This window comes from Hyla sarda, chromosome 9, assembly GCF_029499605.1.
Source record: "Hyla sarda isolate aHylSar1 chromosome 9, aHylSar1.hap1, whole genome shotgun sequence".
Taxonomy (NCBI): domain Eukaryota; kingdom Metazoa; phylum Chordata; class Amphibia; order Anura; family Hylidae; genus Hyla; species Hyla sarda.
In genome coordinates, this window is record NC_079197.1 from 2904342 (window position 1) to 2923389 (window position 19048).

The 19048-nt window shown below is 44.7% G+C and overlaps 1 protein-coding gene across 1 annotated transcript in view; it reads right to left on the reverse strand.

The window, feature by feature from the left end:
- Nucleotides 1-990: 990 nt before the first annotated feature.
- Nucleotides 991-19048, reverse strand: part of NCS1 (neuronal calcium sensor 1) — a 67380-nt gene continuing 49322 nt past the window's right edge. The window contains exons 5-8 of the mRNA XM_056539582.1: nt 18221-18309; nt 12360-12437; nt 10799-10918; nt 991-2328 (exon numbers count right to left, since the gene is read on the reverse strand). Of these exons, the coding sequence (XP_056395557.1) occupies nt 10820-10918; nt 12360-12437; nt 18221-18309 (266 nt within the window). The 3' untranslated portion in view covers nt 991-2328; nt 10799-10819. The remainder of the gene's footprint in view (nt 2329-10798; nt 10919-12359; nt 12438-18220; nt 18310-19048) is intronic.

The window sequence follows — 19048 nt, forward strand, 5'->3', positions numbered from 1 at the left end:
AAGTAATTTACAAATCTGTTTAACTTTCTGGGACCAGTTGATTTAAAAAAGAAAAAAAAAAGTTTTCCACCGGAGTACCCCTTTAAGATTCTTTGGCACTGCCATGCTGCTATAATTGACAGCTCCATCATCCAATCAGAAGACTGCTAGGGCCGTCAATAATAGCCGAGAGGAATGTATGGGGAAGATTCATGGCACCTAATGTTTAAGGTCCGCCTCCTGGACACTTGCCCTGACAGCAGCCGGGACACCACAAGGTATGATTCCGCTGCTATCGCCGACCTCTATAGATGTCTGGCACCAGTTATCAGCTCAAATTCTTTTTTAGAGCTTTTTCTAAGACAAAAAAAAAACAAAAAAATATAAAATCAATAAATAAACCTTTTTACATCCTTAGGAAATAGTTCTAACTTTTTGTTCTGCAGCATAAAGGAACGATCAGGACACAAAAGATAAAAGGTAAAAAATGGCTCCCCGACTGACCTGATACAGAGGAGGTGCATTTAGTTTAACACTTTTGCTGCACAAGGTAAAACAAAGTGCTAATGCAGTGTTCCCCAACCTTTGGCTCTCCAACTGGTGCAAAACTACAACTCCCATCATGCCCTTCTGTCACGGCATCATTGTAGTTGTTGTTTTGCAACAGCTGTCAAGGCATGGTGGGAGTTGTAGTTTCACAACAGCTGCAGGCTCACTGATTAGACCTACAGGGCATGATGGGAATTGGTAGCTTTGCAATGACTGGGAAGACGACAGCTGGGACTGTCAGGGAATGATGGGAGTTGTAGTTTCACTATAGTTGCAGGACCACTTTTAGACTTTTAGGACATGATAGGAGTTTCAGTTTTGCAATGACTGGGAAGGTCACAGCTGGGACTGTCAGGGCATGATGGGAGTTGTAGTTTTGCAATGACTGGGAAGGTCCACAGCTGGGACTGTCAGGGCATGATGGGGGTTGTAGTTTTGCAATGACTGGGAAGGTCACAGCTGGGACTGTCAGGGCATGATGGGGGTTGTAGTTTTGCAATGACTGGGAAGGTAACAGCTGGGACTGTCAGGGCATGATGGGGGTTGTAGTTTTGCAATGACTGGGAAGGTCACAGCTGGGACTGTCAGGGCATGATGGGGGTTGTAGTTTTGCAATGACTGGGAAGAAGACAGCTGGACTGTCAGGGAATGATGAGAGTTGTAGTTTCACAATAGCTGCGGGCCACTGATTTGACTGTCAGGGAATTATGATACTAGTAATTTTCCAATGACTGGGAAGGTCACAGCTGGGGCTGCAAGGACATGATGGGAGTTGTAGTTTTCCAATGACTGGGAAGGTCACAGCTGGGGCTGCAAGGACATGATGGGAGTTGTAGTTTTCCAATGACTGGGAAGGTCACAGCCGGGGCTGCCAGGACATGATGGGAGTTGTCGTTTTGCAATGACTGGGAAGGTCACAGCTGGGGCTGCCAGGAAATGATGGGAGTTGTAGTTTTGCAATGACTGGGAAGGTCACAGCTGGGGCTGCCAGGAAATGATGGGAGTTGTAGTTTTGCAATGACTGGGAAGGTCACAGCCGGGGCTGCCAGGACATGATGGGAGTTGTAGTTTTATCACAGCTGGTTGGGGAACACTGCATTACTGTACCATGAACGCCGTATACAAAAGAAGGTGAATTGCAGCCAATATGCACCCCCTCCCCACCTCAAGCATGTGACACAACAACTACATAAAAAATAAATAAAAAGATATGCAATATATATATATGTATAAAAAAAATCACTTATTCACAAATAAAAAGCACAATTCAGCATCATGTACATTAACCCATGGCGTGCCGTTCACTGCGGGATCTGGAGCGCACACACAGATCCCGCCAGGTCCTCTCAGATCTCTTTAAGTCTTAAATCCTGCAGGAGCGGGGACAGCCTCATCCGTAGTCTCTGACGTCTCTTACCCCCCTCTCCTTCTGCCTCCTGGGGGGGTAACAATCTGCTCCTCCGCAGAACGGACAGTGTAAGGATTTGTGATCTTCCGTATAAGTGAAGGTCTGGTGGCCCCTGGAAGAAGATAGATTAGGGCCAGCTCTTCCTGGTGAATAGGCCATCCTCTCCGAGTGCAAGATAACACAAGAAGCAGCAGGAAGGAGATGGGAAGCATGTCTGGTGCCGCAGCGCCGCCCTGCAGGCCAACAGTGCTGAGTGAAGGTGATCAGGACAGAGGAGGGCATGTCAAGATGGGCGTCCTCATCCTGCCGCTGCATGGGAGTGATCGATAAGAGGGAGATAAGCTGCTGACATTGGTCTGGTGGCACAGGAAAGATATTATTACCAAGGGCATCTGCAAGAAACCAAGAAAAACACAAGATTTATAGGAGGAAATAGGAAAATTACTAAAAAGTTACATTCAATAATAGTAGCGGCCGGTCATGTGGTCACAAAACCTGACTAGGAAAACAATATGGCGGCTGACAACCACATTCATGTAGAACAGTGGTCTTCAACCTGCGGACCTCCAGATGTTGCAAAACTACAACTCCCAGCATGCCCGGACAGCCAACGGCTGTCCGGGCATGCTGGGAGTTGTAGTTTTGCAACAGCTGGAGGCTGCTTGCTTGGTCCACAGTTTAAAAAAGCACTGGTCTAGGCTGTCTGGGCATGCTGGGAGTTGTAGTTTTGCAACAGCTGGAGGCACCTTGCTTGGTCCACAGTTTAAAAAAGCACTGGTCTAGGCTGTCTGGGCATGCTGGGAGTTGTAGTTTTGCAACAGCTGGAGGCACCTTGCTTGGTCCACAGTTTAAAAAAGCACTGGTCTAGGCTGTCTGTGCATGCTGGGAGTTGTAGTTTTGCAACAGCTGGAGGCACCTTGCTTGGTCCACAGTTTAAAAAAGCACTGGTCTAGGCTGTCTGGGCTTGCTGGGAGTTGTAGTTTTGCTACAGCTGGAGGCACCTTGCTTGGTCCACAGTTTAAAAAAGCACTGGTCTAGGCTGTCTGGGCTTGCTGGGAGTTGTAGTTTTGCAACAGCTGGAAGCACCTTGCTTGGTCCACGGTATAAAAAAGCACTGGTCTAGGCTGTCTGGGCATGCTGGGAGTTGTAGTTTTGCAACAGCTGGAGGCACCTTGCTTGGTCCACAGTTTAAAAAAGCACTGGTCTAGGCTGTCTGGGCATGCTGGGAGTTGTAGTTTTGCAACAGCTGGAGGCACCTTGCTTAGTCCACAGTTTAAAAAAGCACTGGTCTAGGCTGTCTGGGCTTGCTGGGAGTTGTAGTCTTGCAACAGCTGGAGGCACCTTGCTTGGTCCATAGTTTAAAAAAGCTCTGGTCTAGGCTGTCTGGGCATGCTGGGAGTTGTAGTTTTGCAACAGCTGGAAGCACCTTGCTTGGTCCACGGTATAAAAAAGCACTGGTCTAGGCTGTCTGGGCATGCTGGGAGTTTTGAAACATCTGGAGGTCCACAGGCTGGAGACCACTGATTTAGAAGCATCGTCCGCTGCTACAAGAGTAGATGTGTACGATGCCATCTGGGCTCCAAGCAAATCCTGCTGCATTTTGCACAGAAATATCAGCATGAGATTGGGCTATGTTCACACCTGCGTCGGAGCCGCTCTTGGTTTTCCGTTTTTTTTGTCCCATAATTAGAACAGAGAAATGTTAATTAAAAAACTGATGCTGATGGATCTGCTGAATGATGAACGACAAACTAAATTGGGGGTTCATTGGGTCTCCAATATGGTGCATGTTACTTTATAGACTTTACAGAACATTAAAAAAAAATATTCAGTTAGGAAATTCCTCTGCAGCAGAGTCCAATTGATTTCAGATTCTGCTGCACTGGGCACACGGCAAAATCCCTATTCAGGCATCCACTGTAACCTGTTCAATGTTTCTGGGGATTCTGCTCAGAAATGCATTGCCGTCTATGGAGATGGCGCATTTCCGTGCGGTCCTAGTGCTGCCACATAAGTAAATGTGCAGAAAGTCTGCCTGTATATTCCAGTGGATATTCTAGAAATACCGCCACTCCTTGTCCCTGGGTTGTGTTTGGTATTGCAGTTCGGCTCTATTGCAATGATTACTAGACTATGGAGTGGTCCTCAAACTGTGGCCCTCCAGATGTTGCAAAACTACAACTCCTAGCATACCTGGACAGCAAATGGCTAGGGCTCTGTTAAGGCATGATGGGAGTTATAGTTTTGCATAAGCTAGAGAGCTGCAGGTTGGGAAATGTTGCTCTAGTGTATGGGGTTGGTCAGAGCATGATGAAAGTTGTAGTTTTACAATATCGGGAAAGCCACAGGTTGGAGAACACTGCTCTAATGTGTATAGGGTCTATCAGGGCATGCTGGGTGATGTAGTCCTGCACCAGCTGGCGAGGGGTTGGCAAGTGCATACTTTGCACTGGTGTTCACAATTCCAGATGTGCTGCTCTTGTGGCAGTGCTCAGTATAACCCCCCAGTGACGGTGCAGCGCCCCCTCATCCGCTCCCAGGTGTCTTGTTTCACACAGATCCATGATGGCTGCCGACATCCTGCATCACCTAAAAGTGATTTTCCTAGAACTGAGATTCCGAGTAGAATTCCTCTAAGTGGGCGCAGATGTAATGGACACAGGGAACTCCCTGGAAAGCCCTAAAATTGTGCAGTAAAAGAGATAGAAGACGTTTTACATGTACAGATCCCAGGATCAATGCAGAAACGTCTGACACTTTTATTCATCTGACGGGGTTTGTAGAATTCCATGTGTCGGCTGCACATTACATCATATGTGACTGATATCATCCTCTTATAACGCTCCAGTACTGATATAACCTCTATATACTACATCATATGTGATGATATCAGCCGCTCCTCTTATAACGCTCCAGTACTGATATAACCTCTATATACTACATCATATGTGATGATATCAGCCGCTCCTCTTATAACGCTCCAGTACTGATATAACCTCTATATATTACATCATATGTGATGATATCAGCCGCTCCTCTTATAACGCTCCAGTACTGATATAATCTCTATATATTACATCATATGTGATGATATCAGCCGCTCCTCTTATAACGCTCCAGTACTGATATAATCTCTATATATTACATCATATGTGATATCAGCCGCTCCTCTTATAACACTCCAGTACTGATATAATCTCTATATATTACATCATATGTGATGATATCAGCCGCTCCTCTTATAACGCTCCAGTACTGATATAATCTCTATATATTACATCATATGTGATATCAGCCGCTCCTCTTATAACACTCCAGTACTGATATAATCTCTATATATTACATCATATGTGACTGATATCAGCCGCTCCTCTTATAACGCTCCAGTACTGATATAATCTCTATATATTACATCATATGTGATATCAGCCGCTCCTCTTATAACACTCCAGTACTGATATAACCTCTATATATTACATCATATGTGATGATATCAGCCGCTCCTCTTATAACGCTCCAGTACTGATATAATCTCTATATATTACATCATATGTGATGATATCAGCTGCTCCTCTTATAACACTCCAGTACTGATATAACCTCTATATATTACATCATATGTGATGATATCAGCCGCTCCTCTTATAACGCTCCAGTACTGATATAATCTCTATATATTACATCATATGTGATGATATCAGCCGCTCCTCTTATAACGCTCCAGTACTGATATAACCTCTATATATTACATCATATGTGATGATATCAGCCGCTCCTCTTATAACGCTCCAGTACTGATATAACCTCTATATATTACATCATATGTGATATCAGCCGCTTCTCTTATAACGCTCCAGTACTGATATAACCTCTATATATTACATCATATGTGACTGATATCAGCCGCTCCTCTTATAACACTCCAGTACTGATATAACCTCTATATATTACATCATATGTGATATCAGCCGCTCCTCTTATAACGCTCCAGTACTGATATAACCTCTATATATTACATCATATGTGATATCAGCCGCTCCTCTTATAACGCTCCAGTACTGATATAACCTCTATATATTACATCATATGTGATGATATCAGCCGCTCCTCTTATAACACTCCAGTACTGATATAATCTCTATATATTACATCATATGTGATATCAGCCGCTCCTCTTATAACGCTCCAGTACTGATATAACCTCTATATATTACATCATATGTGATGATATCAGCCGCTCCTCTTATAACGCTCCAGTACTGATATAACCTCTATATATTACATCATATGTGACTGATATCATCCTCTTATAACGCTCCAGTACTGATATAACCTCTATATATTACATCATATGTGATATCAGCCGCTTCTCTTATAACGCTCCAGTACTGATATAACCTCTATATATTACATCATATGTGATGATATCAGCCGCTCCTCTTATAACGCTCCAGTACTGATATAATCTCTATTTATTACATCATATGTGATGATATCAGCCGCTCCTCTTATAACGCTCCAGTACTGATATAACCTCTATATATTACATCATATGTGATATCAGCCGCTCCTCTTATAACGCTCCAGTACTGATATAATCTCTATATATTACATCATATGTGATATCAGCCGCTCCTCTTATAACGCTCCAGTACTGATATAATCTCTATATATTACATAATATGTGATATCAGCCGCTCCTCTTATAACGCTCCAGTACTGATATAATCTCTATATATTACATCATATGTGATGATATCATCCGCTCCTCTTATAACGCTCCAGTACTGATATAACCTCTATATATTACATCATATGTGATGATATCAGCCGCTCCTCTTATAACGCTCCAGTACTGATATAACCTCTATATATTACATCATATGTGATAATATCAGCCGCTCCTCTTATAACGCTCCAGTACTGATATAACCTCTATATATTACATCATATGTGATGATATCAGCCGCTCCTCTTATAACGCTCCAGTACTGATATAACCTCTATATTTCTATATATTACATCATATGTGATGATATCAGCCGCTCCTCTTATAACACTCCAGTACTGATATAACCTCTATATATTACATCATGTGATGATATCAGCCGCTCCTCTTATAACGCTCCAGTACTGATATAACCTCTATATATTACATCATATGTGATGATATCAGCCGCTCCTCTTATAACGCTCCAGTACTGATATAATCTCTATATATTACATCATATGTGATGATATCAGCCGCTCCTCTTATAACGCTCCAGTACTGATATAACCTCTATATATTACATCATATGTGATGATATCAGCCGCTCCTCTTATAACGCACCAGTACTGATATAACCTCTATATATTACATCATATGTGATGATATCAGCCGCTCCTCTTATAACGCACCAGTACTGATATAACCTCTATATATTACATCATATGTGATGATATCAGCCGCTCCTCTTATAACGCTCCAGTACTGATATAATCTCTATATATTACATCATATGTGATGATATCAGCCGCTCCTCTTATAACGCTCCAGTACTGATATAATCTCTATATATTACATCATATGTGATATCAGCCGCTCCTCTTATAACACTCCAGTACTGATATAATCTCTATATATTACATCATATGTGATGATATCAGCCGCTCCTCTTATAACGCTCCAGTACTGATATAATCTCTATATATTACATCATATGTGATATCAGCCGCTCCTCTTATAACACTCCAGTACTGATATAATCTCTATATATTACATCATATGTGACTGATATCAGCCGCTCCTCTTATAACGCTCCAGTACTGATATAACCTCTATATATTACATCATATGTGATATCAGCCGCTCCTCTTATAACGCTCCATTACTGATATAATCTCTATATATTACATCATATGTGATGATATCAGCCGCTCCTCTTATAACGCTCCAGTACTGATATAATCTCTATATATTACATCATATGTGATGATATCAGCCGCTTCTCTTATAACGCTCCAGTACTGATATAACCTCTATATATTACATCATATGTGATGATATCAGCCGCTCCTCTTATAACGCACCAGTACTGATATAATCTCTATATATTACATCATATGTGACTGATATCAGCCGCTCCTCTTATAACGCTCCAGTACTGATATAACCTCTATATATTACATCATATGTGATGATATCAGCCGCTCCTCTTATAACGCTCCAGTACTGATATAATCTCTATATATTACATCATATGTGACTGATATCAGCCGCTCCTCTTATAACGCTCCAGTACTGATATAACCTCTATATATTACATCATATGTGATGATATCAGCCGCTCCTCTTATAACACTCCAGTACTGATATAACCTCTATATATTACATCATATGTGATGATAGCAGCCGCTCCAGTATTCTGGCTCTGCAGCGCCCTCTTGTGATGGTGGAATCCCTGCAGTACACACAGTCATATATAACATTTGCCCTTATAGCTCATTCATGGATGGCATCGGACCTGACACACAGAGACAGAAGTGATTTCGGAGCCGTTCACCAGTGACGTTGGTGCCATCGCTTCCTCTGGAGTTCACACCTTAATCCTCATGTTGGTGTTATATAGGACAACTCAATCTGTGACATGGAGCTGTGAACACCGGGGGCCGGGGAGGCGGCAGATTCCCAGGGGAAGCTCCTGTGGGTTTCTATCTGCAGACGGTAATGCACCGATACTTGATAAAACCTGTATAGGAGCCATTCACTGCAATAAAACATCTAGTAGAGTGTGTCACAACCAGGGAGCCTCCATCAGTTGCAAAACTACAACTCCAAGCATGCCCGGACAGCCAAAGGCTGTCCGGGCATGTTGGGAGTTGTAGTTTTGCAATTGCCGTAGGCTCCCTGGTAGAGAAACACTGATGCAGACGGTCTATGCCGATGCCTTTGTGTTTCTATGGGGCCCTCTGATTTATTTGTACACCACTCGATATACGTTGGGACAGTGTTTCCCAACCAGGGTGCCTCCAGCTGTTGCAAAACTACAACTCCCAGCATGCCTGAACAGCCTGGAGGGCAGCAGATTGGACATCTTGGCCTTAAAGGGGTACTCCGGTGGAAACCTTTTTATTTTTTTTTATTTTTTTAATCAACTGGTGCCAGCTGGTTCAACAGATTTGTAAATAACTTCTATTAAAAAATCTTAATCCTTCCAGTACTTATTAGCTGATGAATACTACAGGGGAAATTCTGCTCTCTGCTGACACCTCTGTCCAATTTAAGAACTGTCCAGAGTAGGAGAAAATCCCCATAGAAAACATATGCTGCTCTGGACAGTTCCTAAAATGGACAGAGGTGTCAGCAGAGAGCACTGTGGTCGTGATGTCAGCAGAGAGAACTGTGCTTGTGATGTCAGCAGAGAGCTCTGTGTTCCAAAAAGAAAATAATTTCCTCTGTAGCTATTCAGCAGCTAATAAGTACTAGAAGGATTAAGATTTTTTTTTATATAGAAGTAATTTACAAATCTTTTTAACTTTCTGGCACCAGTTGAATAAATAAATAAATAAAAATTCCACCCGAGTTCCCCTTTAAGGCAGTGTTTCCCAATCATAGTGTCTCCAGCTGTTGCAAAACTACAAGTTCGGGCATGCTGGGAGCTGTAGTTTTGCAACAGCTGGAGGCACACTGGTTGGAAGACGCTGATCTAGGAATATACCAAACTGCAACAAAGACAGGAGGTGTCATTTGCCAAGATTGACCCGGCCTCGCTCCAAGTGACTCAGATCGCCGGATTATCCAAAGTTATGTGAAGTCACACTAAGGCGATGTTCACACGGGGGAAATTCTACTATTCCGCTCTTATTACGTTCTGTCTAATTCCGCTGTCCCATTGCGGAAATTCTTCAGTGAAAATTCTACTTTGCTGATTGTGAAAAAACACGTGCAGAATCCCACAGAACTCAATGGGGCTTTACATTTCAGCAGAATTCTGGGTTTTCAGCATGCAGAAAATCTGCCAAAATTGCGCTCAAATTCTGCAAAACTGCAAAAATTCTGAGCAGAATCACAGAACTTCTTTGTTCAGCAGGCGCTGACAGAATTAATCACAACGATGACCGGGCGGACATCTGCCGTCCCCATTGGTTGCAATGCAGTTTAAGGTGGAATTCTGCCAAAAGAATGGACATTAAAGAGAACCTGTCACCTAACTAACCTTTTAATATATAGTTCCTTATGTCATTATAAGACACTTGGCTCTTTACTTGCTATTAAAATTCTCAACCTTTATATGTTTTTAATGTGATTGAAAAAACATCCACTAGGTGGCTCTGTTCTGTTCTCGGCACAAGTCAAACAGTTAGTTTGGTCTCCTCCCGGCCTGGCAGGAAGTTGGTGCGGGGCATGGTGGGACACAGCTCTCGCAGGCTTCAATGAGGTCGTGCCTGCTGGGGAACGCCCACTTTCTCCTGCCGGAAGCTCACACAGTGTGAGCAGGGGGAAAGTTGGGTTACACAGCTTTCTAAAGCTCTGAAAAAAATGTTGAGGACAGGAGTGGTGTTAGGAGACGTTAGGGAATATAATCTGAGTTAGTTTAGAATATTTGGTTTGATGACAGATACACTTTAATTCTTTTGGTGGAGTCTGGAATTGGAAATTCTGTGATGTAAATTCCGCAGTGTGCGCAGTGCAGCAGAATCCAATAAAGATAGAAATCCAATGGTCCGGCAATTCCTAAACACCTGCAGAACTGATCGATAATGGACCGGAATCTATTATGATGGCATCTTAAATTATGGGTCAATTTCATACATTTTATCACGATTATACAAATAGTATAGTGATTAAACGAGCCACAGCGCCCCCCTCAGGTCACTTACACACACTTGTGGTGGCGGTCCCTATACCAGTCCATCATATAGCGATAGCGCTTGCACGATTGAGGGGTCGGCCTTGGATCCTTCTTGAAACTCCTGCAGGGTGAGCTTACCGTCTGAGTTCTGGAAGGAAGGTGCAGGAGAGGTTATAGGGCGAAGGTTATAGGGCGAACATCTCACCGCCCAGTGTTATAATCTACACCCCGTTCATTATAATACATCTCACCGCCCCGTGTTATAATCTACACCCCGTCCATTATAATACATCTCACCGCCCCGTGTTATAATCTACACCCCGTCCATTATAATACATCTCACCGCCCCGTGTTATAATCTACACCCCGTCCATTATAATACATCTCACCGCCCCGTGTTATAATCTACACCCCGTTCATTATAATACATCTCACCGCCCCGTGTTATAATCTACACCCCGTCCATTATAATACATCTCACCGCCCCGTGTTATAATACATCTCACCGCCCCGTGTTATAATCTACACCCCGTTCATTATAATACATCTCCCCGCCCCGTGTTATAATCTACACCCCGTCCATTATAATACATCTCACCGCCCCGTGTTATAATCTACACCCTGTTCATTATAATACATCTCCCCGCCCCGTGTTATAATCTACACCCCGTCCATTATAATACATCTCACCGCCCTGTGTTATAATCTGCACCCCGTCCATTATAATACATCTCACCGCCCCATGTTATAATCTACACCCCGTCCATTATAATACATCTCACCGCCCCGTGCTATAATCTACACCCCGTCCATTATAATACATCTCACCGCCCCGTGTTATAATCTACACCCCGTCCATTATAATACATCTCACCGCCCCGTGTTATAATCTACACCCCGTCCATTATAATACATCTCACCGCCCCGTGTTATAATCTACACCCCGTCCATTATAATACATCTCACCGCCCCGTGCTATAATCTACACCCCGTCCATTATAATACATCTCACCGCCCCGTGTTATAATCTACACCCCGTTCATTATAATACATCTCACCGCCCCGTGTTATAATACATCTCCCCGCCCCGTGTTATAATCTACACCCCGTCCATTATAATACATCTCATCGCCCCGTGTTATAATCTACACCCCGTCCATTATAATACATCTCACCGCCCCGTGTTATCATCTACACCCCGTCCAATATAATACATCTCACCGCCCCGTGTTATCATCTACACCCCATCCATTATAATACATCTCACCGCCCCGTGTTATCATCTACACCCCGTCCATTATAATACATCTCACCGCCCCGTGTTATCATCTACACCCCGTCCATTATAATACATCTCACCGCCCCGTGTTATAATCTACACCCCGTCCATTATAATACATCTCACCGCCCCGTGTTATAATCTACACCCCGTCCATTATAATACATCTCACCGCCCCGTGTTATAATCTACACCCCGTCCATTATAATACATCTCACCGCCCCGTGTTATAATCTACACCCCGTTCATTATAATACATCTCACCGCCCCGTGTTATAATCTACACCCCGTTCATTATAATACATCTCACCTTGTCCATCATTGCGAAAATCCGATCTACTCTTTTCTCTGGGGTGTTCTCTTCTTCTGGAAGCTCTACTGTGTTCCCCTGCAACAACAGACATGAATAGAACACATATACCAGGGATCAGAGCAGCAGTGTAAAGCAAGAAGGGGATCAGAGCAGCAGTGTAAAGCAAGAAGGGGAACAGAGCAGCAGTGTAAAGCAAGAAGAGGAACAGAGCAGCAGTGTAAAGCAAGAAGGGGAACAGAGCAGCAGTGTAAAGCAAGAAGGGGATCAGAGCAGCAGTGTAAAGCAGGAAGAGGAACAGAGCAGCAGTGTAAAGCAAGAAGAGGAACAGAGCAGCAGTGTAAAGCAAGAAGAGGATCAGAGCAGCAGTGTAAAGCAAGAAGGGGATCAGAGCAGCAGTGTAAAGCAAGAAGAGGATCAGAGCAGCAGTGTAAAGCAAGAAGGGGGATCAGAGCAGCAGTGTAAAGTAAGAAGGGGAACAGAGCAGCAGTGTAAAGCAAGAAGGGGAACAGAGCAGCAGTGTAAAGCAAGAAGGGGAACAGCAGCAGTGTAAAGCAAGAAGGGGGATCAGAGCAGCAGTGTAAAGTAAGAAGGGGAACAGAGCAGCAGTGTAAAGCAAGAAGGGGAACAGAGCAGCAGTGTAAAGCAAGAAGGGGAACAGCAGCAGTGTAAAGCAAGAAGGGGATCAGAGCAGCAGTGTAAAGCAAGAAGGGGGAACAGAGCAGCAGTGTAAAGCAAGAAGGGGAATAGAGCAGCAGAGTAAAGCAAGAAGGGGAATAGAGCAGCAGTGTAAAGCAAGAAGGGGATCAGAGCAGCAGTGTAAAGCAAGAAGGGGAACAGAGCAGCAGTGTAAAGCAAGAAGGGGATCAGAGCAGCAGTGTAAAGCAAGAAGGGGAACAGAGCAGCAGTGTAAAGCAAGAAGGGGATCAGAGCAGCAGTGTAAAGCAAGAAGGGGAACAGAGCAGCAGTGTAAAGCAAGAAGGGGATGAGAGCAGCAGTGTAAAGCAAGAAGGGGGAACAGAGCAGCAGTGTAAAGCAAGAAGGGGAACAGAGCAGCAGTGTAAAGCAAGAAGGGGAACAGAGCAGCAGTGTAAAGCAAGAAGGGGATGAGAGCAGCAGTGTAAAGCAAGAAGGGGAACAGAGCAGCAGTGTAAAGCAAGAAGGGGGAACAGAGCAGCAGTGTAAAGCAAGAAGGGGGAACAGAGCAGCAGTGTAAAGCAAGAAGGGGATGAGAGCAGCAGTGTAAAGCAAGAAGGGGAATAGAGCAGCAGTGTAAAGCAAGAAGGGGGAACAGAGCAGCAGTGTAAAGCAAGAAGGGGGAACAGAGCAGCAGTGTAAAGCAAGAAGGGGATGAGAGCAGCAGTGTAAAGCAAGAAGGGGAATAGAGCAGCAGTGTAAAGCAAGAATGGGGAACAGAGCAGCAGTGTAAAGAAAGAAAGGGGAACAGAGCAGCAGTGTAAAGCAAGAAGGGGATGAGAGCAGCAGTGTAAAGCAAGAAGGGGATCAGAGCAGCAGTGTAAAGCAGGAAGAGGAACAGAGCAGCAGTGTAAAGCAAGAAGAGGAACAGAGCAGCAGTGTAAAGCAAGAAGAGGATCAGAGCAGCAGTGTAAAGCAAGAAGGGGATCAGAGCAGCAGTGTAAAGCAAGAAGAGGATCAGAGCAGCAGTGTAAAGCAAGAAGGGGGATCAGAGCAGCAGTGTAAAGTAAGAAGGGGAACAGAGCAGCAGTGTAAAGCAAGAAGGGGAACAGAGCAGCAGTGTAAAGCAAGAAGGGGAACAGCAGCAGTGTAAAGCAAGAAGGGGGATCAGAGCAGCAGTGTAAAGTAAGAAGGGGAACAGAGCAGCAGTGTAAAGCAAGAAGGGGAACAGAGCAGCAGTGTAAAGCAAGAAGGGGAACAGCAGCAGTGTAAAGCAAGAAGGGGATCAGAGCAGCAGTGTAAAGCAAGAAGGGGGAACAGAGCAGCAGTGTAAAGCAAGAAGGGGAATAGAGCAGCAGAGTAAAGCAAGAAGGGGAATAGAGCAGCAGTGTAAAGCAAGAAGGGGATCAGAGCAGCAGTGTAAAGCAAGAAGGGGAACAGAGCAGCAGTGTAAAGCAAGAAGGGGATCAGAGCAGCAGTGTAAAGCAAGAAGGGGAACAGAGCAGCAGTGTAAAGCAAGAAGGGGATCAGAGCAGCAGTGTAAAGCAAGAAGGGGAACAGAGCAGCAGTGTAAAGCAAGAAGGGGATGAGAGCAGCAGTGTAAAGCAAGAAGGGGGAACAGAGCAGCAGTGTAAAGCAAGAAGGGGAACAGAGCAGCAGTGTAAAGCAAGAAGGGGAACAGAGCAGCAGTGTAAAGCAAGAAGGGGATGAGAGCAGCAGTGTAAAGCAAGAAGGGGAACAGAGCAGCAGTGTAAAGCAAGAAGGGGGAACAGAGCAGCAGTGTAAAGCAAGAAGGGGGAACAGAGCAGCAGTGTAAAGCAAGAAGGGGATGAGAGCAGCAGTGTAAAGCAAGAAGGGGAATAGAGCAGCAGTGTAAAGCAAGAAGGGGGAACAGAGCAGCAGTGTAAAGCAAGAAGGGGGAACAGAGCAGCAGTGTAAAGCAAGAAGGGGATGAGAGCAGCAGTGTAAAGCAAGAAGGGGAATAGAGCAGCAGTGTAAAGCAAGAATGGGGAACAGAGCAGCAGTGTAAAGAAAGAAAGGGGAACAGAGCAGCAGTGTAAAGCAAGAAGGGGATGAGAGCAGCAGTGTAAAGCAAGAAGGGGATCAGAGCAGCAGTGTAAAGAAAGAAAGGGGAACAGAGCAGCAGTGTAAAGCAAGAAGGGGAACAGAGCAGCAGTGTAAAGCAAGAAGGGGAACAGAGCAGCAGTGTAAAGCAAGAAGGGGATCAAAGCAGCAGTGTAAAGCAAGAAGGGGATCAAAGCAGCAGTGTAAAGAAAGAAGGGGAACAGAGCAGCAGTGTAAAGTAAGAAGGGGATCAGAGCAGCAGTGTAAAGCAAGAAGGGGAACAGAGCAGCAGTGTAAAGCAAGAAGGGGATCAGAGCAGCAGTGTAAAGCAAGAAGAGGATCAGAGCAGCAGTGTAAAGAAAGAAGGGGAACAGAGCAGCAGTGTAAAGCAAGAAGAGGAACAGAGCAGCAGTGTAAAGCAAGAAGGGGGATCAGAGCAGCAGTGTAAAGAAAGAAGGGGAACAGAGCAGCAGTGTAAAGCAAGAAGGGGAACAGAGCAGCAGTGTAAAGCAAGAAGGGGATCAGAGCAGCAGTGTAAAGCAAGAAGGGGATCAGAGCAGCAGTGTAAAGCAAGAAGAGGATCAGAGCAGCAGTGTAAAGCAAGAAGAGGATCAGAGCAGCAGTGTAAAGCAAGAAGAGGATCAGAGCAGCAGTGTAAAGCAAGAAGGGGGAACAGAGCAGCAGTGTAAAGCAAGAAGGGGAATAGAGCAGCAGTGTAAAGCAAGAAGGGAAACAGAGCAGCAGTGTAAAGCAAGAAGAGGATCAGAGCAGCAGTGTAAAGCAAGAAGAGGGAACAGAGCAGCAGTGTAAAGCAAGAAGAGGATCAGAGCAGCAGTGTAAAGCAAGAAGGGGAACAGAGCAGCAGTGTAAAGCAAGAAGGGGAACAGAGCAGCAGTGTAAAGCAAGAAGGGGGAACAGAGCAGCAGTGTAAAGCAAGAAGGGGATCAGAGCAGCAGTATAAAGCAAGAAGGGGGAACAGAGCAGCAGTGTAAAGCAAGAAGGGGAACAGAGCAGCAGTGTAAAGCAAGAAGGGGAACAGAGCAGCAGTATAAAGCAAGAAGGGGGAACAGAGCAGCAGTGTAAAACAAGAAGGGGAATAGAGCAGCAGTGTAAAGCAAGAAGGGGGATCAGAGCAGCAGTGTAAAGCAAGAAGGGGATCAGAGCAGCAGTGTAAAGCAAGAAGAGGATCAGAGCAGCAGTGTAAAGCAAGAAGAGGATGAGAGCAGCAGTGTAAAGCAAGAAGGGGGAACAGAGCAGCAGTGTAAAGCAAGAAGGGGATCAGAGCAGCAGTGTAAAGCAAGAAGGGGGATCAGAGCAGCAGTGTAAAGCAAGAAGGGAAACAGAGCAGCAGTGTAAAGCAAGAAGGGGGATCAGAGCAGCAGTGTAAAGCAAGAAGGGGGAACAGAGCAGCAGTGTAAAGCAAGAAGGGGAACAGAGCAGCAGTGTAAAGCAAGAAGGGGGAACAGAGCAGCAGTGTAAAGCAAGAAGGGGATCAGAGCAGCAGTATAAAGCAAGAAGGGGGAACAGAGCAGCAGTGTAAAGCAAGAAGGGGAACAGAGCAGCAGTGTAAAGCAAGAAGAGGATCAGAGCAGCAGTGTAAAGCAAGAAGAGGATCAGAGCAGCAGTATAAAGCAAGAAGGGGAACAGAGCAGCAGTATAAAGCAAAAAGGGGGAACAGAGCAGCAGTGTAAAACAAGAAGGGGAATAGAGCAGCAGTGTAAAGCAAGAAGGGGAACAGAGCAGCAGTATAAAGCAAGAAGGGGAATAGAGCAGCAGTGTAAAGCAAGAAGGGGAACAGAGCAGCAGTATAAAGCAAGAAGGGGAACAGAGCAGCAGTATAAAGCAAGAAGGGGAATAGAGCAGCAGTGTAAAGCAAGAAGGGGGAACAGAGCAGCAGTGTAAAGCAAGAAGAGGATCAGAGCAGCAGTATAAAGCAAGAAAGGGAACAGAGCAGCAGTATAAAGCAAAAAGGGGGAACAGAGCAGCAGTGTAAAACAAGAAGGGGAATAGAGCAGCAGTGTAAAGCAAGAAGGGGAACAGAGCAGCAGTATAAAGCAAGAAGGGGAATAGAGCAGCAGTGTAAAGCAAGAAGGGGAACAGAGCAGCAGTATAAAGCAAGAAGGGGAACAGAGCAGCAGTATAAAGCAAGAAGGGGAATAGAGCAGCAGAGTAAAGCAAGAAGGGGAACAGAGCAGCAGTGTAAAGCAAGAAGGGGATCAAAGCAGCAGTGTAAAGCAAGAAGGGAAACAGAGCAGCAGTGTAAAGCAAGAAGAGGATCAGAGCAGCAGTGTAAAGCAAGAAGAGGGAACAGAGCAGCAGTGTAAAGCAAGAAGAGGATCAGAGCAGCAGTGTAAAGCAAGAAGGGGAACAGAGCAGCAGTGTAAAGCAAGAAGGGGAACAGAGCAGCAGTGTAAAGCAAGAAGGGGAACAGAGCAGCAGTGTAAAGCAAGAAGGGGAACAGAGCAGCAGTGTAAAGCAAGAAGGGGAACAGAGCAGCAGTGTAAAGCAAGAAGGGGAACAGAGCAGCAGTATAAAGCAAGAAGGGGGAACAGAGCAGCAGTGTAAAGCAAGAAGAGGATCAGAGCAGCAGTATAAAGCAAGAAGGGGAACAGAGCAGCAGTATAAAGCAAGAAGGGGATCAGAGCAGCAGTGTAAAGCAAGAAGGGGGAACAGAGCAGCAGTGTAAAGCAAGAAGGGGATCAGAGCAGCAGTGTAAAGCAAGAAGAGGATCAGAGCAGCAGTATAAAGCAAAAAGGGGGAACAGAGCAGCAGTGTAAAACAAGAAGGGGAATAGAGCAGCAGTGTAAAGCAAGAAGGGGAACAGAGCAGCAGTATAAAGCAAGAAGGGGAATAGAGCAGCAGAGTAAAGCAAGAAGGGGATCAGAGCATAAGTCTGAGTCTCTAGTCAGACAGGAGGCGATCAGACTACTCTGGACCCCAGCAAATAGTCACTGATCGATCCCATGTCCTGATGTAGCAGAGCTAAACAAGTTGCCAACACTGAAGATAATAAATAGCAGGTATTGTGAAGGTGACGTCACAATTATTTATTGATCCCACAATTTATTAAGTAAGAACGATGCAATGAGACCCAATCTCTGCATGTTTGTCCTGATAAGACAGAGGCTCCGGCACTATAAATCCGCTTTACATTGACTTACCACCATCTGATAAATGGCGTCCACTATGTCCAGCATCTCATTCCGTGTGATGTAGCCGTCATTGTCCAAGTCATAGAGCTTAAAGGCCCCTAGAGAAAGGAGAATCCTCCGTCATCGAATATATCATCATATCAAAGGGGCACTCCGGAAAAAAAAATGTTTCAATTAACTGGTGCCAGAAAGTTATACATATTGGTAAATTACTTATATATAAAGATCTTTATCCTTCCAGTACTTATCAGCTGCTGTATGCTTCACAGGAAGTTGTGTAGTTCTTCCCAGTCTGACTACAGTGCTCTCTGCTGACACCTCTGTCCATGTCAGGAACTGTCCAGAGCAGGAACAAATCCCCATAGTAAACCTCTCCTCCTCTGGACAGTACCTGACATGGACAGAGGTGTCAGCAGAGTGCACTGTAGTCAGACTGGGAAGAACTACACAACTTCCTGTGGAGCATACATCAGCTGATAAGTACTGGAAGGATTAAGATTTTTATATAGAAGTAATTTATAAATCTGTTTAACGTTCCAGCACCAGTTGATTTGAAAACATTGTTTTCCCTCTGGAGTACCCCTTTAATCTAATTCATACAAAGACAAAAGGACAGGGCGCTGCTGGTCTAGGTGTCTAAGCTGTGATACTGTCTAATGCATTAGGTATCTAATTCTATATGTGATCCTGTCTTTTAAGCTGCTGTATCTAAGCCTACCACATGTGATACTCTTTAGTGAGGTCCTGCATCTTATTCTATGTGAATTACTGTCTGCTGAGCTGCTGTATCTAATTCTGTCACATGGGATACTGTATACTGAGCTGCTTCACCTAATC